Source organism: Chionomys nivalis, chromosome 20 (assembly GCF_950005125.1).
Source record: "Chionomys nivalis chromosome 20, mChiNiv1.1, whole genome shotgun sequence".
Taxonomy (NCBI): Eukaryota; Metazoa; Chordata; class Mammalia; order Rodentia; family Cricetidae; genus Chionomys; species Chionomys nivalis.
Window position 1 is genome coordinate 31,849,700 of NC_080105.1, and position 24,806 is coordinate 31,874,505.

At 41.2% G+C, this 24,806-nt stretch overlaps 1 protein-coding gene across 30 annotated transcripts in view; it reads right to left on the reverse strand.

The window, feature by feature from the left end:
- Window positions 1–24,806, reverse strand: part of Sorbs2 (sorbin and SH3 domain containing 2) — a 190,283-nt gene that overhangs the window by 48,405 nt on the left and 117,072 nt on the right. For 18 of the 30 annotated variants that reach the window (XM_057752496.1, XM_057752495.1, XM_057752490.1 and 15 more), the window contains 6 exons: window positions 17,989–18,127; window positions 13,817–13,989; window positions 7,606–7,672; window positions 6,847–6,891; window positions 4,721–4,895; window positions 2,131–2,245 (listed from right to left, as the gene is read on the reverse strand). In XM_057752496.1, the coding sequence (XP_057608479.1) occupies window positions 2,131–2,245; window positions 4,721–4,895; window positions 6,847–6,891; window positions 7,606–7,672; window positions 13,817–13,989; window positions 17,989–18,127 (714 nt within the window). Of the gene's footprint in view, window positions 1–2,130; window positions 2,246–4,720; window positions 4,896–6,846; window positions 6,892–7,605; window positions 7,673–13,085; window positions 13,162–13,816; window positions 13,990–17,988; window positions 18,128–24,806 lie in introns of those variants that run through there. The other 12 variants (XM_057752497.1, XM_057752494.1, XM_057752492.1 and 9 more) reach the window with 3 other exon arrangements.

A 24,806-nucleotide genomic window follows, 5' to 3' on the forward strand; every position in this document is an offset into this window, starting at 1 on the left:
TGTTACTCCTGCCTAGCAAGACCACTCTCTTTCCCCTACAGTCTTAGCCTTCAGGACACTTAGCTGGTCTCTCAAATACTCTTGTTTAATTTGCCTTTTGTTTTAAAATTTAAAGTGGGTTGAATTCAGGGTTGATATTTTAAGAAGGTAATGGTCTCGCCCTATAAAAACGCTAATTTTACAAGGCTTGCCCAAATTATATCTTTGCCTTTCTCCTACCATTTGTCAAGACTGGCTTCCAACAAGATGGCTTAGGAGGGGGAAGAATGGAAGCCGTCCATCCTTATTTCTTTCCAAGCTCCTAGCTGCTTCCACTCATCTTTTCCTGTGGCTGAGGAGATTTATCCATAGCAGAATCTCTGGTCTCCTGACTTCCCCACCTCCTCAGACCAGTTAAGAATCCTGGGCCCGTATGATAGTTACTCTGAACCCAGCTTTCTCATAAAGTATGGTAATCACCACCAACTTATTATAGTTAGCCACTAATTATACAATATTTCAAAACAACCAAATTATGGTGATGGCGACTGCTAGCTGATGGTTTCCTGCTTAGAGGAACCAGTACATGGTGATGAAGTACACCAAACCAAAGTTTGCCTGGGCGGAACTGGTTCCAGCACATGCCAGCTATGTGGCCATGTGGCATTCAGTTAAAGCTGCTTCAGCCTCTTGATCCGTAAAACAGGAAGTTTGCACCTCTGCTTTATAGGGTTGTTGGGAACACTGCATGAAATATAAAAGAATTATTACTACTTATAGAGCCGGTCATGTAGCAGGTACCCACTTACAGAGACTCTTATTACTATCTGTGTTGTTGGTACTTTAAAACAAAGAGCCTCCCAAGCTTTGTGCCAAAGGTCTGTAGAAACTTTAGCCACAATGAGGGGACCCGTAAATGAGCTCTAATGGGATAAATTCTTTAGATGTGCTTCCGTTTTAGCCATCCAAAGTTTCCTTCAGTCTCATTGTCACCCTGAGAGCCTCATGAGCCACTAAAGCTTCTCTGTTATAATTTGAGATTCATTATTTTGTAATTTTTCTCTTTCAGAATTAGTAGTGTGTTCCATTGAAGTTTGGTTTGGAAGTTTCACTGTCTTGCTATTTAATCAGAGAACTTAGTGAGTGGGTTATAATCCAGAGCAATAATGTTTCCCCCTTTTCCGTTCCTCTGTTGCAATCTTATCATTCAAAGAAATTTGAATTATTTGAAGAAAGGCGGTTGAATTATGTGACTGGAAAAATCTTTGAACATAGTTCTCAAGAACACAACCACAAATGCAGGGTTTCAAATTCTAAGTCAAAGACACTCGTATTGGGTGTGGTGAGGTCACAGGCTGTCCAGCTAGATCTTGGGGCTGACCTTGACATCTATGGACTGGTGTGATGCTCTGGACCTTTGGAGGAAACTATGGAAACACAACAGGGTTAATCTGGACATTAGAGGAATTGCTGGATTTTAAAGAGGTCTTGAGGACACTGACATCTGGGGGAGAAACAAGGGAAGCAAAATAATGGGCCAGAGGACCCAAGAGAAAAGGGCCATGGAAGAAGCTGCTGTTAGCTTTAGTGGAGAGAAGTGGTCTCTTTCAAGTTCATACATCATTTAGGTTCATGTATGTCCAAAATAAACACAGAGACTATAAAGAGAAATACACTCTTGATCCATTAAAAGTGGTAATCAATCAGAAAGCTTGAGGCTTGGTAACCTAAGAGGGATTTAATAAAGAACCAATTAAACATCTTGTTATAGAAAGTGTGCTTGGAAAATTTTCCTCTTAAGTGAAAGAAATGGTAAGAAACCAACATAGAAGTCAAGGGATTTATGGGCCTGGGTCTGTATATCAGGGTTATGGATTTATGATTTTTCTCATGGGCAAGCTAAAATAGTCATTAACTGTTTCATGCATAAATGCTGTGATTGGCCACAGCTCACTGTATGCTAATGATGAGCTCTGCATATATATATACTACTATCTATATACTACTACTAAAGCGCCATTTTCAATTCATATGAGATACAAAAATCATGATGATTCCTCTATAACAAATAAAATGGGGTGAAATTCAGGTTTACTTGAGGACTATGGAGGCCTAGCAAGCTGGCTTTTTTGATCAATGACAAATGCTTACGGGTCTTTCATGCTGCAGAATGGATGACTTCCCAGGTTCATATTCAAAAATGCTCCTTGGCTCTGATCGGAATTTTCTGGTGTCCACTTTTCTGTCTGGAGGGTCCCAGTCATGCCTGTAAATGGACAGCAAACCACATGTTGACACAATTTGTGTGCATGAAGCACTCATGACGTAGCATCCACAGTCAATTCCCAATGCTAATTTTAGCAGAGGTGATTGATTGATTGATTAGTTGTGTGTGTGTGTGTGTACCCATGTTCATGTGCATGCACACACATAGAAAAAAAACTTTTGGGAGTCAGTGCTTTTGGGGAGTCAATGCTTTCTTTCCACCACAGGTTCTGAGGATCGAATGTAGATCTTCAGGCTTAGGCAGCGAGTAGTTTTCCTCGATGAGCCATTTCTCCTACCCTGAGAGATGAAAACAAACCAACCAACCAAAACAAAATCCACACAACCAAAAAAATAATCTCTCTGGCTAAAAATTGCTTAACACTAAAAATATGTTTAATAAGTAAATGACTTACATCAAGCATAAATATGTTCAATAAATAAATGACTTACATCAAGCTATCCCTTTTAGCTCACTTTTCCTTCTGCTTTTACCTGTGTGACTATGGCTGTAAAAACTCACAGAAGAGGTGATGCATGGATAGTGACTTGTTGCTAGACCCTCGGGTCCCTAATGACAGCGGTGTGCATCCGAGTTTAAAAGAAGTGGCAGTGTGCTCCATGAAGCTTTGTCAGTTTAATTACCTAGTAACCTGGCTTCCTTGATCCAGAGGGACAAGGACTAATGGACATACATTGTTTGATCTTATTCTTGTAAATGGCATCTGAGCGCACACGTGAGAATCCCAACTGCATCACTTGGGCTGGCATACACAGGGCTAGGCAGAGTGGTGTGGGAGACCCCGTGGCGTGAGCCTTGAAACACTGGAGGCCAATGTTTCTCTCTCTGGGAACTAATCTTTTCCTGGCATTGACCCCGTTGAGGGTCTGTCAAGGGCCCTTGAGAGGTACATTTTCAGAGAAGGGCTCGTGACATCAAGCTTTGCTGGGCAGCTAGAACTAAATCAGAAAACTTCCTTCAGAGAGCAGGAAGGATTATTAAATATGTATTTTTTACTTTTGTTTGAGACAAGGAGTGTTTGATATTTTGAGTTAGGATACTCCGATTCCTATGGAATGGAATGATATTCTTTCTCCATGGAATGGTGGACACAGAAGTTCCCTAAGAGAGGAAAATGAGGACCAAGTCCTAGCTGTAGAACCAATCAATGAGCTTTATCCACAGAGAGCCTTTACACCTTCCATTTTAGTTTTCATATCTGTAGGAAATGGTGTCCTGTTTGCTGTCTGAGAAACAGAACAATAGCCAAGACAGTACATCATAGAAAATACTAAAAACCCAGTAATATAATAAATGGCCTTTCCATTCCTACTTACTGATTACCAGTAGAGGTAACATAAGATTTGTCTTTAGGGGAAGTCGAGGTTGAATCTTAGCTTGGACTTTCTGTCGATACAAGTAGAGCAAGTTGTTGTAATAGTCTAACCGGCTCCTTCCTCTGTGATGGAGCCCATATCTCATTGGGTTCTCATCAGAACAAAATGAGGTAAGGGAAAAACAGTGTTTAGTCCGATGCTTGCCTCATAACCAGTTATCAGCAAAGATGACCACGAACCAGGGCAATTAGCAATAGTCTAACACAACACAGTCAAAATGTGTTCATAAAAAGTTATTTGGCTGTGAATAGCTTATTTAAAACTGTTTCAGTGGGGAGATGAAAATTAGAAGCAGTTAAAATAACTGGTGGAAATGAGTCACAGACACTTGTTAAACAGGCCTTATTTATGATTTAAGAATAATTTCTCTTGGCTTCTAATAGATATCGTAAAAGACCTGCAATTTCAAATCTGTGAAAAGGAAAAATTTAACTGCTTAGTCTCTTAGTGGGGCAGCAAGGGGAATCCATGCCAATTGTTTCCAGCTATTTTCTGTAATTTTATATGGGTTTATTTTGAGACATAATGCCAGTTTGTAGCTTGGAAGTTATGCAGCTCAGGGCGGCCTTGAATTCCTGTCTCATCTTTATAAAGACTGAGATTATATGAATGATGTACCACACTCTACCCCATTTCAGATCAGAGTGCAGGGTATGTGGAGCAAGTCACTACCACTGAGCCTCTTCTCCAAGTCCCACAACATAGTGTGTGTGTGTGTGTGTGTGCATGTGTGCGCGCACACTCATGCCCACAACATAGCATATGCGTTTGTAGTACTTAGACAAATATTACTTATGAACTCCATCTGTGGCCACTTTATTGCTTATTTGCACTCACTGAACAAAAAATAGAGTTTGTGTCTCTGATACATCGAGTTTAATGTAAAGCATTGTGAGAGCATGACTGAGACCTTCCAGAAAGGGCTCAGCATACATCTCAGCAGGGATGCTCGATACGGATGAAGACAGTAAGTCTTTGCATATATTCGCTCCACACCGCTGGACTGATGCTTCACTGAGTGCCACTGTGGGTTGGGTTTTATCTTAAGATAAGCCATGTGAGTGCGAAGGAGTCTTACTTTTCGGTCGAAGATTGATCTCTTGGTCGTGGTGGGACATGTGGGGGAGGCACTGGGGAGGGCATCTCCTTGAAACCGTCTGTGCCGTTGTCCGAGTGACTTTTGGAAAGGGGTCTGTACGTCTGGGTCTTCGCAGCAGGGTGTGACTGAGCGCTGTAGGGTGAGTTGTACAGACCTGCCACGAAAAGGACAAAAGCCAACAAAACAAGCAAATGACTTGAAGGTGCACTAAGTTGTTGGGCTCTGCAAAACAGCCAATGGTTTTGCAAAAATTATCAACAAGCATATTCATAATATGTACATTAGGTGGTACATTGTTTACTAACTTATCAACCTTAATTTATGAATCATCACTCATTAATTAGATATCAATTTGTTTTGCACATAGGTACTGGTTATAGTAAATTATGTGTTATTGCACAATTAATGAAAATTCGGGCTATTTAGTAAAAATAAACTTACAGCTACTCCACAAGGTTTCTTCCCAATCACAGAAACTAACACCTTAGTCAAACTTTCAGAGGAAGATTAAAATAGCAGCTAATACTTTGTAATACTGATGCACATAAGGCAGTTGATATGTTAATTGCAGTCCAACAAATATAGAACATGCTGTGTGCATGAAGTGCATCTCCCATGTGGGACAGGGGAGGGTAAACCCTCCTGAGCAAGCTCATACGAGAAGACGTGGGATTGAAAAGGAGTTTGTGACAGTTAATAAAATCCGACAGAGAAAGACATAGTGAAAACGGAAGGATGTATGAAGATGAGGGAGACAGAGAATGCATTTCGGATCTCCTGGGACTAGAGCTGGGCTTGAAGGATTGGCTCTGGTGGGTAGAAGAGGGCGGCAGGAACGGCATGCAAGACTCAAAGCTCTGGGCTATTAGAGGTGGTTAAAGGTGTTTTGTTGGCTGACTGGATGATAAAACTCCCTGGGCTTTACAGGGTAACATAACTGAACTTCAGCTTATCAATTACCAGTGAGATGGACCCATTTCAATATTTAAAAGTATATAAAAATTCTGAGTTTCTCAGAGTCTCAATCTTGGCCTAAGTCTGTCTATGCTTGACTACACCTGCTACAGGTCCGTGTGTGTTTGTGTCCGTGAGAAGCGACTTTGGGCAACACCTGCTCTGAAGTGTTTGGGGGTCACCTCCACAGTCACGTCAACCTGTGAGGTGACTCGCAGAGGGAGGCAAGTTCGGTGTAACATTTTATGTTACACCATTTTAATGGACTTCCTGAAATAATATGGGGATAGGGGTACAGAATCTAACTCAGAGGTCACCAGAAGTCACCAGCATGACTTTTTTTTTTTTTTCCAATTTTCTTTCTCATTTATCTTTGTCGTTGAGTAGTGGAATCACTCCGTTAAACGACTGGGGAGTCTCATGGAATTTTCTGTTTGGGTGACAAGAGGACCCTAAATGAGCTATGGCTCATTTATGGGCTATAGCTAGGTCGGGTGGAATTTCACAAGGAAAAACTGATGAAAGGGGACATAGCTGAGGGGTCTCTCACACGAGCACGAAGACCACTCCACAAGAAGCCAGCACATTCAGATACATGCGGAAGGTCCAGAGCTGAAGTCATTCCATTGTGAGCACTGGCAACTCTGAGTCAGAAAAGGGGCCCAGCCAAGAGCGAGGCTTTCACGGCTTTCAATGAATGGTTCCATTTTGGAGCAAGAGCCTGGACATGGTCGTAAAACACTTCGCTTGACTTGTTTTGGGGGAATACTATCTGCGAGGTCTTACGCAATTATAATCACCCTTTCTGCTGATAAAAAGATCTTTATTTTGTTGTGTAACCAGGCCACAGTCTGTTCTTTCACCCTGGCCCTTCACTGTGTGGTTAAACATTCCTGAAGTTGAGAATAAACCACCAGGGGAAGGGAAGGGGGATGGTGGGGGGAGGCGATGACGGATGTGGAACAGTGTTAGTTCTCATTTCCAGGAGAAAGGATCAATCTTTTGTTAGGCATGCTCGGAGAAAGGAAGTAAGACCTCCTCTTCATCACGGGGACTGACAGCGTGGGGTGGGGGGTGGCATGACAAAGGACTGGGGCTCTTCCCCACAGCGGAGTGTGACTGCTCATTGCCAGCGAGGAGAGCCGTCCTACCTGCGTTGTATGTGTAAGGAGTATTATACATGTCTGTGTCCTCATCTAGAAAATGAAACATAAACATGATAATCCAGAGTCTGCCACCTTGTCTCCAAGACGGCAGAAGGTCAGAGAAATGACAGAAACACACCAGCAAAAAAAAAAAAAAAAAAAAAAAAAAAAGCAATCAATATTTTTTTCTAGCATATAATAGCACTTTGTATTTCCAAACATTGCACTCTGGGGCTTTACAGAGTGACCTTTTTGTCTACCAAGCTGCATGCCTTTCTGCCCTGGTCATACATACCGAACTGGTCCCTTGTCCCTACTTCCCTAGGCAGATTCGGTGTCCACTGCATCAACAAAGTGTTTTAAGATCTCTCATGTCAATGGTACTGAGTGGGAATCAGGAGAAGCCACTACTCTTGCTCTTCTGGTGAGAAACAGGCATGGGCAGACAGGAGCAGAAGGGCACAGCGCCCCAGTGTGCATGGCGACAGAGATGGACAGAGGGCTAAGACTAGAACACCTAATGAACTCCAAGGGCATCTCTAAGGAGGCTTCTTGGTAGCTCATGGTTCAGGAGAGGCACACAGCTGTGATTTAGGGGTAAAGGGAGACTAGGAGACATGCTGAAAAGAAGAGGCCATCAAGTTTGCGGGGGTCTTGATGTTTTTGTGTGAGGCAAGTCTATATAAAGCTGAGTATATATCCTTCAACTCATAAGCACTTGATTAAAAGAAAATAACAAAACGAAACACAGAAGAACATACATACCCGGCTTGTGGACCATATGAATTTGCTTAAACATTGTCTTGTACCAGTCCTTCGGCCGGTCGACTGTCTGTCAAGAGAACATCGGAGAATTACCAACCCTATCTTTGGGCTTATGGCTGCTTGGGCCATGATTCAGCTGCTGCAGCCTCTCTCTTTACCCTCTCAGCTGATAAAGATAAAGGACAGACATCCTACTGTGACTGTCTGGGGGTCTATAATTCTCACTACCCCAAAAGTAGCTTACCTCATACCCTAAGTAATCAGGGGCTACGGTGGCACATTGTGAATGCTGGCTCGACATTAACAAGGTTTGAATCTTCCCCCCCTTATCCTGCTGCCAAGTGTTTGACACCACTTGACTGCAAGCACATGGTATGGGCTACCCATCACTGTGTGACATGGGACTGCCTCTTCTCCCTGAAGCCTTTAACCTTGTGGGCCTGGCCTGTCTTCAGAACCTCTGCACTGCTCAAGACTGCTTACGCTGTCATAACTCTTATAATAAATCTGCCTCAGTCCCAGACCCCCAATCTGAGATCTCACACTCTCACATCACCACTCCAGGGGAAGGTCTTATATTCGATATTTCCAACAGTAGGTTTGCATTTCTAGAGGACTTAATGACAATTTCAGCAATTTATCCTGCTACTTACACAGTTTGTAAGCAGAGTATCTCATATTTACTGAATTGGGACATTCTGTAGTGTGGTTTTATTTATTCAATTCAGCTGTGCCCAGTAGTAGATAGTGAGTGCTGGATGAAAGTTCATCTCCTTGTTATTACTATTATTATTATTATTATTATTATTGTTGTTGTTGTTGTTATTATTACTATATGTCTGAAGCAGGACTTCCCTATGCATTCTGAACTGGCCTTTAGCTCATGATCTGTCCACTTCAGTCTACCATGTCCTGGGATTTCATGGATAAAACCATGAGACCAGCTTATTACTGTGTGTGTGGGGGGGGGCAGAGCACAGTTTGATGTGAGATTTCCCTCTGTATGCTGTGGTTACCATTGATAAATAAAGGAACTGCTTTGGGCCTATAGCATTGCTATAGGGGAAAGACTAGGTAGGGAAAACTAAGCTGAATGCTGGGAGAGAGAAGGTGGAGTCAGAGAGAAGCCATGTAGCCCTGCTGGAGACAGATGCTAGAACTTTAGCTGGTTGTAAGCCATAGTCATGTGGTGATACGCAGATTACAGTATCTGTGTGATTATTTCAGGGCTAAGTGTCTGGGAACAAACTAGCAGCCTCCTTACTACAGACAGACAGTCTTAGATGTTGTTCCTCAGGAAGTGATCCTGGTTTTTGATAGAGTCTCTCTGGGACCTAGGCTTTACCAATGTGGGTAGGGCAGCCCCAGGGATCCTTCTGTCTCCACCCTCCAGTTCTGAGCTTACCAGTGTGTGCCATCATGCTGCTTTTTATGTGGGTGCTAGGCATGGAACGCAGGTCCTCATGCTTGTCCCGCAAGCATCCGACAGATCCATTTCCCTATTCCGTATCATTATTCTTAAATTTTTCTATTGAGTGCTCTGTGCAGACGTTTAAAAATTAGCTAGGGGATATTTTTGACTCAAGTGGTAGATATTCTGATCAGCTTCAGTGAAGACAAAATTAGTATTTACTAGTCTAAGTAATAAGAATACTGAATTTATCAGACAATGCAAAGTCATAGACTATATATGTGTGTGTGCGTACGCATATGTGCAGCTATGATTTGATTTTAAAACATCTATAACAAGACCTAAAAGTACACACAACTTTTTCCTTGCTAAATTATAAACTCTGTGATAGTAGGCGTACCTTAGGCATGCCAGGCTTTAGGTATGATAGAAGCAGCAGGTTATAGTACAAATAGGAAATTAATGTTCAATCATTAAACAACATTCGAACCTTGGAGCCTTTAGTTGCTACTTAATGCTTCCTAGAAATTGGGGTCTGAGAAAGCTATGCATCTCTTCTTTTCTTTGGGTGTGTGTGGGGGGCATATGCTTGTGTGCACAGGTATGCATGCCCCTGTGAGCAAGTAGTAGCTAGAGATGGATGTCAAACAGCTACCTCTTTGACTCTGTGCCTTATTCTCCTGAGTCATGGTCTCTCACAATGTGTGTTAAGGGGTTTAGAGTAGTCCTTCCACTATAACAGATCTCGATAACTGAAGGCAGTGAGGAAACTCCAACATCCGTGGAGTGAAATGCTGAGCGAACCTATGGGATGCAACTCTCTTACAGTCTGTGAAAGTGTACATTCCCTTTTCTAACTGTAGTGCAACAATTTGCTCAGCAAGATCTTCATCTCGACTTTATCAGTGCTAGTTGGGCCAGAAGTTAGCCATTTTGTCTGTGCACAGGCAACTTAAAAACAGCTGATTATTCCAAGGTCATGGCCCTGATTTAAAATATTTGTTAGAATATGCTGTGTTTGGTTGATGTCCCTGGGAAGCCAGTGGGGAGACGTCTGTTGGGTGAGGGAAAACTGAGGTTGGGTCTGGATGTAATATAGGAGAGAGCAGAATTTAAAACAACAACAACAACAAAGGATTAGTTAGGACTTGTAAGAGTGGAAAGTGTTTGATATTTTATATTCTGACTTTTATAGATGTGGTCATTGAATTTTTCACCTAGAAACTGTTAGGCAGTATTTACATTTATTTTGAGTTCTGGAAGTAGACAATTCTGAAAATCACTAGACGTGTAAATGGACATCTGTTTTGTTGAGAATCACATATGCATTGTAAGCTTCTTCTATAATATATATGTATATATATATAAAATCATTGATTATTATATGGCTAAATGATAGGAACTAGTGTCTATACAGCCAAACGATAGTAACTAGTGTGTGTGTGTGTGTGTGGTGTTATCTACAAAGAGGCAGGAATCTGCTGTTTGCTGGTTCAAACAGAATAATGGAACATGGGGGCCAAGACTTAAGTCAGTGAGGTACCTGCCATGTGAGTATAAAAACCTGGGCTCCTGTTTCCAGCACCCACATAAAAAGCTGGGCATGGAAGTGGGCTCATGTAATCCCAGCTCTGAGGAGGCAGAAAACAGTTCTGGGTTTGGTGAGGAAGACTGGGCAGCAACTGAAGAATATACCGTTTTGACTGCCAGCCTCTCCGTGCACACCCGTGTACACAGGTACACGTGTCCACACACATGCGTCCACGCAAACATATTTGATCGAATCTCTTTAGGGGTCATTGACTTTTCTGATGGCAGGCCCCTCTTTCATTACACTTTGTTTCTAGCTTAGTTTTATACTATTAAAGCCACAAGCACAAAAGGAACATACAACTGTGTATAAAAATAGTTTCTCACTGTACCTGGACGCAGCCAATGGGGACGGGGAGGCTGAATAAGGAAGTTGTATTGCTGTATATGGCAATGCATCGTGACAGACAGCATTGTTGTCTGCACTTGCCAGAGGGCCTATATCAGGCAGGATCCCACAGTTATGCCATCTGTTAGCTTTATATGGTGAGTACAGAGAAGCCAGGAAATGCCCTGTCAGCTGGCAGAGAGACTGTGAGGCGGGTAAAGCAGAGACTTGCAAAGTCAGGGTCCCTTTCCTAAAAGAAGTGCTCTGAGCACTTCCGTCCCTTTTGCCACTGCCATTTGGGCGCATGTTGTGTCTCACACTGAGACTATGAATACAGAAGTCCATGCTTGGGAGGTTTACTTTTGGATGTGTCCTTCAGAAGTATTTTGCATAGACTCCCTAACTCCTGCCCAGCTGTCATCCCTGGCCTTATCAAAACAGGCTTCAACGTCTACCTTCTTCTAGTCATGAAACATCGGCATTGTACAATAATTTCACATGCAGACATTTTTTTTAAAAGTCATTTTCTACCTATAATGCAACAATAACCCTATTCCACTTTTGGTCCTGGAACCTCTAAAATAGCCAGACAACTGTTATGTTTGGATTAGAAGAAAGAAAGCTTGCATGTCACTTAACCAGCCAGGCTTTGTCCACAGTCTCGTGGGCTCAGAGCCCTGGAGATTTGTGTTATTGTTTTGAAGTTTTCAGCAGGAAAAGGCTGATGTTGACATCCCAGCCACAGGAGAAGGGATGTTCTCCCTCCATCCCAAGAACTCAAAAGTAGTGAGTATTCAGTTATTCTTCTCAACAGTTTCTGGACCACTTTACGATATCCCGTTGCCATAGTAACAGCTGTCTAGGAGGCTACCCCAACAGGGCACATGGAGTCAGTGCTGGTTTACATATACATACCAAGCAGGAAGCTGAAGCAATTTGAGTCTGATCATCATTACTTTCTACAAGGATGGGGAAAGAAAATAACCTTGGATATTCTTGGCCCAGGGACGGCAGGATTCAAGATTTATAAATACAGATCTAAACTTGGATGTGTGATTCGTAAGGCTGCAGAGCAGTAAACATGAACAGGATCCCTCTTGTACGGTTTTAAAGGTCTGAGCAAGTTATACAGAAAAAAAAAACAGGGCTCCTTTTAAGGAACTTCTGCAGTGGCTAATAATTCACTTTCAATTTTCTGTAGGGAAGTTCACATCACATACTTAGCGGACATGTATGGCTGCTTATCATTTGGCAGTAGGTAATATAAATCTTTTAATATTAATAGAGTTTTGTTTATCATCTCCAACATCTTAGATTTTTCTTTAAAAACCTAACAAAGACTTGCGAGTCAAACATTACAGATTAAAAATCTACAGATGAAAAGAATGGATCACATTAAGTGTCCACTTTTACATATCATTTACTAATTTAAAAACACATCGAAGGTTTTAGATAGAATCTCTCAGACAACGTCTGTAACTGCACAGAAAGCAATGATCTCTTAGGTTTTCTGTATGCTGTGTCACAAGGACTAACAGGCAGAAACCATGACACCGTTCCTGTCTGAGTCATTATCCCCTCATTACCATGGGAAAATTCAAATTTAGTCATTTTGAGTCAGAAATTCTGAAAGAAAAACAAATGTCCAAACACTGCCATCAGAAACATATAACTGTCATTAAACGGAGCGGATTAGTCACTAGCCCTGGGATTTTTCCTGTCATTTAAATGTGGCCATCATCATCCCGATACAGATTTTGCGAGCTTTATTAGTCACATTCAACATCCTTAACCATCTGAGAAGTCTCGATCCCAAGCGTATGCTATGCAGATATACTTCTTTTTGGCTTCAGCTACAATACTGAAGCCAAGAATAATCAATTCTGAACTCATGTCTGTATGTAAAACACAATCACTGCAAACTCAGAAACAGCTCGTACTTCATCTTTCACCGTTTTCAAATATTTCCTGTCTCACCATTGCATCTGTCCTGATATCCTTCCCATTCTTTTGCTAGGTCCCTTACTGTCCCTGGCTCCCGGGTTTCCGCTCAGGGGACGCTGCTCTTGGCAGCATCTCAGCCCTTTATGTGGGCACACAAGCAATGTCTATGCAGCTGGCGCTCCCTCCTCTCACCCCCACCAAGTTCACCTGCAAAGACGCCGTGGCTCTCATTTTGGCTTCCCAGGTCTTCCTTCTCTGCTACCACAGACCTCCTCTTGCAATGGACGTGGTCAGCACACAGCTGCCTGCCTAGGCTCTGCTGCTGCGGAGCGTTGCCAGAAAGGGCTGCCCCGGCACACTGAGTAACGCTTTGGCAGAGTTTAAAGACTAAAAAAAAAAATGCCCTCAACACTTTGACTTATCATCCAGGGAGCTCGCAGCAGGCTCAGGCTCGGCAGAGGAGGGCATGCAAATGTTCCTTTTTTTTTCCACAGTTTTTTCCTTCCCATGATATTACCTCCCTTCCCTCCAATCATCTCACCTCCCAAGTCCCAGTTGACAGTTCCCCATCCCCTGGCGTGAACTCACATCCATTTCGAGAAACCAGTCGCTTGTCTTTTTACAGTGCATGTGGGAATTGGATGCTGTGAAAGGACCTACCCACTTCGCCCCTTTCCCTTTTTCTCTCTAGGCTCACCTCTCCTTGATAGAAAGTTAAAAGCGGAGTGTCGCTATTTAACAAAACCCACAGTTTCGTTATTTCCAATTCAAACGGGAAACAAGATTGCGTAGTTGTCGTCCCTCGGCCACACAGCCTGGCATTCATGGGAGCTCCGATGGCTCAGGACAATCGTCATGCTATAAGACCTCAGGAATGCATGACAGCATGCACAATCCACCCTTTGTGGAGTTCATGGGCAGACGCTGGCATGGCTTACCGTTCTAATGGCTGTGGGGATGCCGGACTCATCCACGGGGCCGATCCCTGGGTAATGCGGGGCTTTGATAACTGTCACTCTCTTTTCTTCCTCTGAGGATCTGTAGAGTGGGATGGAGCCTCCCATGGTGCCGTCCAGAGACTGGGCATGCTGGGAATAGGTCTCTGCAGAATCTGTGGAGGAAACACAGTGACAGGGAGCACCCCAGATGCGCACACAGACTACAAATTAATGGTGGCTCTTGTACATTGATGGCCACCCACAATAAACCCCAGAGCTATATAGCTCTTTGCCTTTTAACGTATGTACGCCATCTCATTCAGAAGTGGATATCACATCCAGGTGTGGGACAACGACAACCTCACCATTTTACAAAGAAGGGTAAGAGGAAGAGGATCAGCTGAATGATGTGGACAGCCATGTTGGGGGACACTGAGCATGCCCCATCTCACCTTCCTTGCAGTCCTCTTGGACAGATAGGATGGGGGGGGGCAAGAGTCACCTTTATAAATGCCCTTAGGTTGTTACTCACACATGACTCTTGTGAAGCTGCTGACTGCCGTATGAGAAAGGAACCAGAGGTAACTTTTGAGAAGCAATAGGCTTATTGAGCCAAAGAGTGATTTCGTAAAAAGAAATTGAAAATAAAACTTAGGTTTTTTTTTTTTTTCTTTTTTTTGATCTAGACACACACTAGCAAGTGAAAGCTTATGGGTAATTAAGTGCTTTTGAGTGATTACAATATATTGAATTTATTTAATAATATTTATTTAATATTGTTGGCTTTAGAAAAATACCCATGTTATGGCTTTTTATCCTTTGAGACTGACAATTGTCCTAAGGATTTACGTTACATGAGGCTTATCAAATTTCCATCTTCATGTTAATATTATGAATGATGATGTCTGGAATATTCTCAGAGGTAACAGAGAACATATATATATATATATACATATATATATATATATATATATTAGTACTCATCTTAAGTTAAAAATACAGTTTTAAAAAAATCGACATTGTTGGTGGGCACATCATACAGTAGTGATGTGATTTCCTGCTGTTTTGAACTTTCAGAACTTGGTGAACAGGACTGAATCTTCATTTAGGCTCTGTGTTACCTGCTTTAGCTGGCCTGTTTTTGAGTTCTTCTTTGTGGAAGCTGAATAATTCTTATGTTTAAGGATAGCATTTTCTGATTATATTTATATATGTGTGTGTGGAGTTCATTTTCATACATATATCTGCTTTACAATATTTATATCATGTATAGATAGCACAATCAACTTTATATCATACATATGAATGTGTTTTCCAGGCAGAACAAGTAAAGCATCATGAAAAAGCATCTTAAGGCTAACTCATTTTCACATGGGAATTTAGTGTTATGCTCTTTGTAGGCTGATAGCCATTATATCGTTATAACTGCTATAATTACGGCCATTTTCAACTTAGTTTGCAACAGAAAAGCTTTTCAAGGCACTTGAATTGAGCGGATGCATCTAGGAATGGAAGTGCCTCATGGTGTCATTGGTTGGTCACACAGATCCCATCTCCCCAAGCTGTTCTAAACGAAGTCACAGTGCATCACTTCACCCTGGTTGACTTTCTATTTTAATTCCTCAAAGGCCTTGATGAGATAGCCACAGTGCTGGGATTTTTGTCAGCAGCCAGACTCTTCTGAACACCCAGAATGTGCCCTGGTCCAAGCCTAAGAAACAGTATCAAGTCAGTCTTCGCGTATAGTTCATATGACCATACAAACATGCAGCTTGCGCGATGAAAGCGAAGTCTCTCTGTATTTCTCTTCTGTGGCCCACAGACTGTTAGGTTTGCGGTTCTTTTGGCTTTGACTAAAGCTGAAGTTCACCTAGGGCAGAGTGGACTTGTAAATTCCACTCGCATCATTGCCTTGGCCAATTGGAAGTTGTTCAATGTTTATACAGGAAATTTCTCTCCATGTTAAACAGCTTATGTGTAAAATCTACTCACTGGTTAGGTCTAAAGTCAAAGCCCGTCTACACTTGAATATTTAATTTTTTTTTTATTTGGTAGACTGGGGGAAACTGTTCACTCAGACAGGCAATGGGATAAAGAGTCACATTTAATGATTATTTAGGAATGGCTGAAATAATTTAAGAAGTTTCATTTTCATGTATAATAATGTATAATTGCATCACAAAATCTTGAAATAGTGGAGCCTCTTATAAAACTGAGCTGTGGACCAGTTGTCAAAGAGAGGAATTTGGCACAAGCAAGCTCCTCTTTCTCACAGTCTGAAAGGAGATCATTACAAGCTTCAGATATGGCTCCCTGGAGCAGCATTAGAAGAGGCCCAAGTATATCGAGACTTCTTTAATGAGTCCCATGACTATCTTTAAAACCTTAGTGAAGTTTTGTTGACCATGGAAGCTGAGTTCTACCATGAGTGGGCTTGAAATTGACATGAAGTGTTCTTTAGTAAGCCTGTGGTATCAGATTTTTTCAGTTCAGAGTCAATGTGGGACATGGGAAAGGGATCTGCTACCAACTACAGAATGGTGTACGGTTCTGTGTTCTAGATTTTTCTCTCTGTTGCTGACCTGTAGTGGCTGCAAGATGGTCCCTCTCTTTTTGAGAGGTTCATGTAGGTGTACACTCTCCTGAGCATCCTTTCTGCTCTGTTCTTCTGAAAACTTTCTAGGTTCTCAAGGTCAAGGAAATGGTTTTCATCCTAACATCACACAATGGTTCAGCTTGGTAAGATTTTTCAAACAAAGTTTGGAATTTTTACGTTGAATTTTTAGCAACTAAGAAATAGTTGTTATATTATTTTTAAACTATGCTAATTTATTTTGCTACATAAGAATGTTTCTATCTTTATGTAGCTCAAACTTTTTCCAGGAGGCTCTGGAGAGTTTACAAGACCCACAAAATTATATGCTTAAAGTTTTGAAATGAACTTTTATATGTTCATTGTTTATATATAAACATGTATAAAATCTACTTACAGGTTAGATCTAAAGTCAAGGCCAGTCTATGCTTGAGTCTTTATATATTTTATTTGGTAGACTGGGGGAAACTGTGTCCACTAAGGCAAGCAATGGGACAAAGAGTCACAGTTAATGGTTTAGGAAGTAATCATTTTTGTTGCAGGAGGAGTATAGCAAAAAAATTTCACTTAGATTTATATATTTTATGCTTATGTGTATGTATGTACACCACGTGTGTGCTTGGTGTTCTCAGAGGTCAGAAGAGGGTGTCAGATCCCTTGGAACTGGAGTTACGAAAGGCTGCAACCCATCATTTGGGTGTTGGGAATGGAGCCTGGCTCTTCTAGGAGAGCAACAAGTGACCTTAACCACTGGGCAACCCCATCAGAACCAAGGGCCTTGCCTTGGCCAAACTTTTAATCTCCAAATGGTTAAGAACTTGTCTCTGTAAACTGTAGGATCTTCACTGAAGGGAGTTCTCCTTCACTTCCCCCTGCCTCAGTGCTGACTGATGGCCTTTGAACCTCAGTTTGGCAGTTTATGACAGTGTGATCCAGGACCTCACTGTGCGACTGTAACCTATCCCCTTTTACACTGTTTTAAATTTTTTTTTTTTTTTTTTTTTTTTTTTTTTTTTTTTTTTTTTGGTTTTTCGAGACAGGGTTTCTCTGTGGCTTTGGAGCCTGTCCTGGAACTAGCTCTTGTAGACCAGGCTGGTCTCGAACTCACAGAAATTTACCTGCCTCTGCCTACCTAGTGCTGGGATTAAAGGCGTGCGCCACCACCGCCTGGCCACTGTTTTAATTGTTAAACAATTTTCTATAGCCATAACTAAAGAAGATTCTAGAATGAACGTTCTTCCCCAAAGGAGCAAGCCACCTCAATAGAAAAGTGCTACATTAGTGTTTTCTGGGTCTAAGAAGCTCCCTTATCTCCTAGGTATTTTCCTGGTCTTTCTACCCCTTCAGTTAAATATCAACTGGGAACAGCATTCTCCAGGATTAGCTACAGATGGAATTGCCACCAGGACCTGTTTTCTACAATGTATGCCCTTCTTTCTGTTCTAATTCCTCCCAACTTAGGGTCACCAGTGGGTGGTATTGGTCACTCCTGCCTCAGCTTCGATACCTTATATTTTTCTCCTGTGATATATAGTTGTCACGTTAAAGATGGTGCGGAGACCATGATTGCAGTACTTACCAAGCGATCTGCCATGCTGCATGATAAGGCTGGAGTTGAGTGAGGCTGGAAGGGAGTACGCGGAAGGGGAGAATGGCCTTTGATAGTAACTGACTGGACTCACAGCACCACCAGAGTTGCCATTGATGGTTATCTGGCTCTGAGAAAAGCACATGGACCCCGTTATAGCACACGGTTCCCTGTAAACATCACTCTGTTAAATGACAGCAAGAATTTCCAACTCCAGGACGGTAATCAGCGTCAAGGCTTTTACTTGTTTTGAGAACTGATGTCAGACGGACAAAGTACTTGGCTGTTTTCCGTTTTCTCCACTCTATTCTTCACCTGTCATTCTTTTACGTTGTAAGAGGGCGTCTGAAGTGGTTAGGAAAAAGGGGAGAAGCCAGGCAGCAGGCACACCGCTCTGATTTTAAGGGTGCCATCAACAGGGGTCACTGCCAAATGGGGAGGACAACTGAGCTCTCACAACCCAGACTTGAGCAGTCACAACTTCCTGGCATCCTTCCGCATGGCGGATTTGAGATGAATGCTCTCTGACAGGAGGAGGGGGCTGGTTCACAACTCAGTCAGAACGTTCTCTAATGAATTAATGTTTCCAAAACAAGGTAACTAACTAACACAGAAGGCAAGTGTTCGGGTTTATGAGTCATGAAATGAGCTATTCTAGCAGTCACGTACCTGGTAGACCATTGTAAAGATGTCAAAACACTGGCTTCTCCTTGCTTCAACTTTACTTAGCATTCTGATCTCCTAATACACTGAGTTACTTGTTTACATCTGAATATTTTCTATTTCTAACGCTCCCCGACACTTCTCCGTGAGACAGTCACACATGGTGCTTCTCTTGTGGTTGTTAAGACATGCAACTTGGCATTGGTGACCTAGCCGAGAGTCACAGGACACAGGCTGGGACTGAATTGCACCAGCTTAGATCAGAGACATGCAGGTCAGGGCTACTCTGCAGAGCATACCACTGAGAATTATGCAAGCTGAATAATGCATGCAAGTGAGTTAAAACATCAGTAAGGATATTTAGTTCAAAGAACATTACAGATGAGTAATATAAACATAGATAGGCACAGACAAAGAGACTCATAACTTACAGACTCTTCTACTTTTTTTAAACAAAATAAATTTCAACTACATAAGTATGAAACACAACAGGTGAGTGAGTGTATGTATATGACCTCACTCTGAGATGATTATGCTTTCAAACGATCCAGAAGAAAGCTAATTTACTTGAAAGTCATATCACCTACGTCCTAAAATCAATAAATATTCAATTAGAAGGGCTGCACTAAATATAAGCTATTAGAAAAATTCTCTTATTTTCTAACCAGTCCCATGTTAAGAACCTTTTAAACTGAACATTTAAGCAAGTGTAGAACACAGGAAGGACCTTTACATAACTCTGCTAAGCAAGCTACAAATATTTTTTGTCTCTTTTTCTAAATCAACTTTGTGTTACGATAATGAATGTAAAAAAACAGAATAATTCTTATTAAAAACTAAGGTTTCTATAACAGCTGAGTATCCCTTATCCAAATTCTTAGGGACAGAAGTCTTTCAGACTTCACACAGCTTTGGATATGGGGTGCTCATAGATACACAGCTTGACATATCTTTTTTGGGAGGTATGGATCTCAAGTCTAAATATAAAATTAATTTATTTTAATAGATAATTTATACATATAGTCTGAAGGTAATTTTATAAAAAATTTTGGTGCCCTTGAAGCTTTTTAACTTTCTATATTTTCTATATACGGGTACTTTGTCTGCATGTATGACTGCACACCAGAAGAGGGCATCAGATCCTATCATAAGGTGGTTGTGAGCTTCCATGTAGGTGCTGGGAACTGAATGCAGGCCCTCTAAAAGCCAGTGTTCTGAATCAGTGAAGTATTTCTCCGGTCTCTAAGTAAAAATATTTTTTAATCACACATGAAGTCAGGTATGGAATTTTTTAACTTACAATGTCATGTCAACACTTAAAATGTTTCAAATTTTAAAAAAATGATAGAATTTGGATTAGGGCTAGCAAACCTATATAATACTAAGGAAATGTGAATTACTGTGATGACTGCCAAAGCACCAATTAGAGAGAAAAGGACAAACATTGAAAGCAGATTTACTTTTTTGATCATATTAAGTTAATAATTCTCCATAATAACTTCTGGAGAGTTCATGTGCAATAAACTGATAATTGGCCTAGCTTCAGTTACAGACACCTCTGATGGCATATAGACACAAGATAGTATATATACATGACAATCCAAAATGGCCTTAACTAAGGAATTTATTTTTGGCTGAATGGCCTGATAAAATTCTTTAAAATTATTAAAAGATATAAAATTTTTTTTTCCCAACATAGAACACGGGAGGGACTCATACCTGAGGCTACAGGCTGGTCATCTGTGGCCAGGGGTTTGGTTCGGTTATTCCCAGAAAACAAAGTTTATATCCAGCCACTTGATGAATACTAAATCACCCCAAACAATTGAAAAGAGGTACTCTTTAAAATTGTATGTAGTTGTAGAAATTAAAAAATATATAGCTTGTGGCATTTCTCTTGTATGCAAATTCAAGTTTTAGAGTGCTGTGCCATGACAGTATCTAGAAACTATGTAGCACAACTGCATTTTCCCTTTGACAGAACCCAGCAAGAGTTTATGAGGGCAACAATTTCAGAAAGTCTCTCCCTCTCTGCTCGAATTGGCAGTTGCTCAAAGCTGTGCATCCTTCCATGGACATCACAGTCTCTTCATTGACTGAGGAGCTCCATGATAAAAATGAGCAGCATCTTAGCCACATGTTAACCATTGACTAGTGACCGCTGAGTGAAATTAAAGACATGGCCATGATAGCATATATATGAGTACTATCTCTATAGTGCATAAATGAAAGACAAATTGTTGAGATATTAAAGAAAAATACTTCCATAAATTTCAAAACTGGGATGGCTCAGGGAAAATATCTCAAAACAACTTCAGGCTATATTTCTATAAGATGGGCTAAGACTGTTTACGTCATCCACTCCCACAGTGACAGAAGAGAGCTCACTGGAGGTGACAGTCATCAAAAGAGCTGAAAAAACCATTAGAGCTATGTGGTCAGAATCACTCACGGGAGAAAGATAGTGCATAAACTATTATTAACCCAGGACACAGCGATGTGTCTTAGAGAACGGGTTATCTTCCAGGTAACTTACAATATTTGAAACATTTTGGACTTTATAATTTAACCACAATAATCTACTTATTTATACTTCTGATATAGTGCCTTAGAAATAAACCACTTTATAGCACAGAAAAACAGTAAATCAGAAGCAGACCATTCTAGAGTTTCCATAAATAGCCCCTTTAAGAAGGGGAATATCAGTAAAACTTTTAGCACCAAGTGGGCTTAGTGAGGAGGACTCAATAGCTTTCCCTAACAGATGGTAGAGAGTTGGTTTGCTATCGACACCTATGCAAATAAAAATGCTCAGCCACGAAATACGGATAACAAACAAGTACAGGCCTTTAAAAAAATGGTGGAGGCAAAGGAAGGAAGACTAATTACATGAGTGGCAGCAGGGGTTGCTAAGGTGACGCCATCTGTCACAGCAGCTCTCTGACCCCCGGTTGGGAAAGGTGTCTCCAAGCAATCAGGGGTGTCAGAGTTGCCCAGCTGTAGTTCAGTCAGAATGGCCATGGAGGACTTCACTCTCAGATTGGGAGGAGTGCTCGCTCAGGGAAGAGTCTGTCCCCGGAGAGCATATGGCATGGTTGTGCATAAGGATGTTTATACAAACAAGCTGAGAGGCCCTGGGTTGGAGGCAGACAGGAAGGCTCCAGACCATCAGGTGACGGTGGGCTGGAGCCACTGCCTTGTTAAAATTGGGCTGGTGGAAAGCAGTCACAGACAGGCATGAGAAGGAGGAGGAACCGGGCGTGCTCTCTCTGTGTGTCTGTGAAGCATTTACCTCCAACACATTGGCAGTTGACTGCTGATTTTTAAGCTGAATTTGAGGGGAGAGGAAGGGTAAATCACTCAAAATAAGAGTATCTGTTTTACACCATGACAGAGGAGGTGAATTATTGGCTTAATGTGCAAACAGGAAGGAAGTATGTTTACATGGGTTAGGTGTCGAGCACACAGTATGGGAGAAAGCATGGAGGCGTGAAGAACATGGATCTGGGGCATTTGGGGAAATGCAGCGTAAGCATGGGCAAGGATGAGAAAGCCTTGACAGAACGGAACTTCCTCCTTAGCAGTGTTCAGGTTTTGTCCTAATGACAGTGAAATGATATCAAGCTGCCTTTTGCTTGGCTATGTCTTTCAATAAAAATCTTGAAGCCCAGTTCTTCCTATTGCTTCTCCATTGTCAAAATAGTCCCCCAATATAAATTTATTTGTTTTATTTTATTTTTCGGACTTACTATTTAAGTCGATCAAACTAAAACCAACTCAACGATAAAGGGTTTTCTGTTCACTTTCTACTTACCAAATGCTCAGAGGTTTCACTATGAAATATCAAAAAAAAAAAAGTTGTACTTTTAAAATGCTAGTAGTTAGCAGTGGTGCTGATGTGCAAAAAGAAATGAAAACCAAACTCAGTCACTAACAGTGGTTAGAGTGGCCTGGGTTAGTTGGAACAACTGCTGGCATTGAGTCTTAAGAAAAGAGAAAGAAACAGAAGGGAAAATAAAAGGTTTAAGAACTCTGAGCCTACATGAAACCCAAGAGTTTGGACACCAGGAAGGAACCAACCGAGCAAGTAGAGAAAAGACACACCCCAAAGGTTTCTGTTGACATCTGCTGTGTCCCTGATGACATCAGATGTGATACTGTGCATCCAACTCAAAAGAATGAACCAGTCAGACTCATTTCCCTTCTTACCTAGAGGACATTTCATTTTCTTTCTTTTGCTGTGTGGAGTGTCTGAGGTATATAAGATGGCTAAGAATATTATGCAATAGTAGCATAAAGATAATGGAATGAGCAGGCCTATATAAAATCTTAGAAACTGCCTAGGAAAGATTTTAATGGTACCCATTGCTATTTATGGCCAACCATAATTTTCCAGATATATGATGTCATGCAACCTGTTGGTCTTATTAAAGCTATATTTTTCTATCACTTTTAATTAAATACTGAAAAGTCTACTATTTTAAATAAAATGTTGGGTCATAGGTCACTTAGGAATTTGCTGAAAGCTATTGGTTCTAAGAAAAATACACTCATTCATAACACAAAGTTTTACATAAACTCTAGGGGCTCATGGATATGCTAAAGTACATCCTTCACTGAACCAAATTAAGAAAAATCCAAGGAGGGATTAGGAGACAAAGTTTTTCATTCCAGCTTTACTTAAGCTTAATGACGTCTTTTGAGCAGATCCATTTTAAGTGTGGCTTTTAAAGTTGTGCATTTTTTTTAAAAAATCTCTAGATTTAACTGATAGAAATCTTAGTTACCATGACTTAAAAAATTCAATAGTAATGCATCCTCTATATTAGTTGATGTTAACATTTATAATATGATGATACAATTATAAATTTTAGTGGAGGTGAAGTATGATATGAAACTATAACCATTTTTAAATTTAATACATTAAATATTTCTTCAGGTCTGAATGGAATTCAGTCTTAAGCAGTCTTTGGAACGTGCCAACAAAAACTGCTTAATTCAAAGCAGGTACCCTAGTACAGTTTCAATATGTCATGATTGTTTCAGTTCTGCCTCCCTGCCAAGTAACATTCCATGTTAAATAAGGGAAATCACCAAAAGTCCTTAAGTTGTCCATTCAGATACGACTGACTTCCTTTAAGATTAGAAAGGCTTTGACTCTTATTGACTTGACTTGCTCATGTCTTTCATCCTGACATCAAAAGCTGAAGCATGTTCTCCTGCATATGGTTACTGGTAATCTCACCATGACTGTTCTTATGCACTCTCATACATGGGATGTTTTTCATACAGTATTTATTCTTCCAGAAAGAATGACCACAGAAAACAGAACTATTCCCATTCTTTTACTGCCTTCTGTCATGCTCACAATTTGTGTCCTTATAGGTGTGTGTGCATGTGTGTGTACAGCACACTCACAGTCTACAGGCAACTCAACAGGTGGGACAATGTCAATTGAGCTGAGCCTCTTTCAGGCAGCTTGGCTGGTTTCTGTGCCTTCCACGTGGTCCAGCATGCCTGAGAGCTTGTCTTTGCAGCTTGGATAACTGAGCCTCTTCTAGGCAGCTTGGTTTGAGAGTGACTCAGTAGTCTTTACTGCTTATGTAATCCTTGGGGAGGGTGAGACCTAGTGAAACTGGTTGGTTTTAGGAACTTCCTGATGTTATTTGGAGTTTTCTTATGTTCTGTCTGAGTGACTTTCCCCTGTGGGGAAAGTGCTTCACCTCCCTTTAGAACATCCTGTTGTCTTACCCGCCTGTAAAAACTGTCTTAAAATATCCTGTAGGTCACCTTGGTTTTAGTACCTACACCCTAACGGGTTTCCCTCCATGATAGAAGGTTTTAATCTTGGAGGAAACTAGTACACAACATCATCTCTGATATGTCTCCCTGGAGGAAAGCACGAGAAGAGAACCAAAGACATGTGTAAAAGAGGGAAGTAAACACTTTCACATTATGGATAGCTTGTAGTAGGAGAAAATAGCTTCAAACGAGAATGGTTTTCCCACTACCTACTGTATTCAGTAACAGGCAGACAACGTCAGAAAGATCGGTCAAATTGCTTCGTGTCTTCTTGTGTCCAGAACCATGTAGAGTGAATGTATTCAAATACTGCTTGATAGTCACTCAAGTTTTTAAGAGTCTAA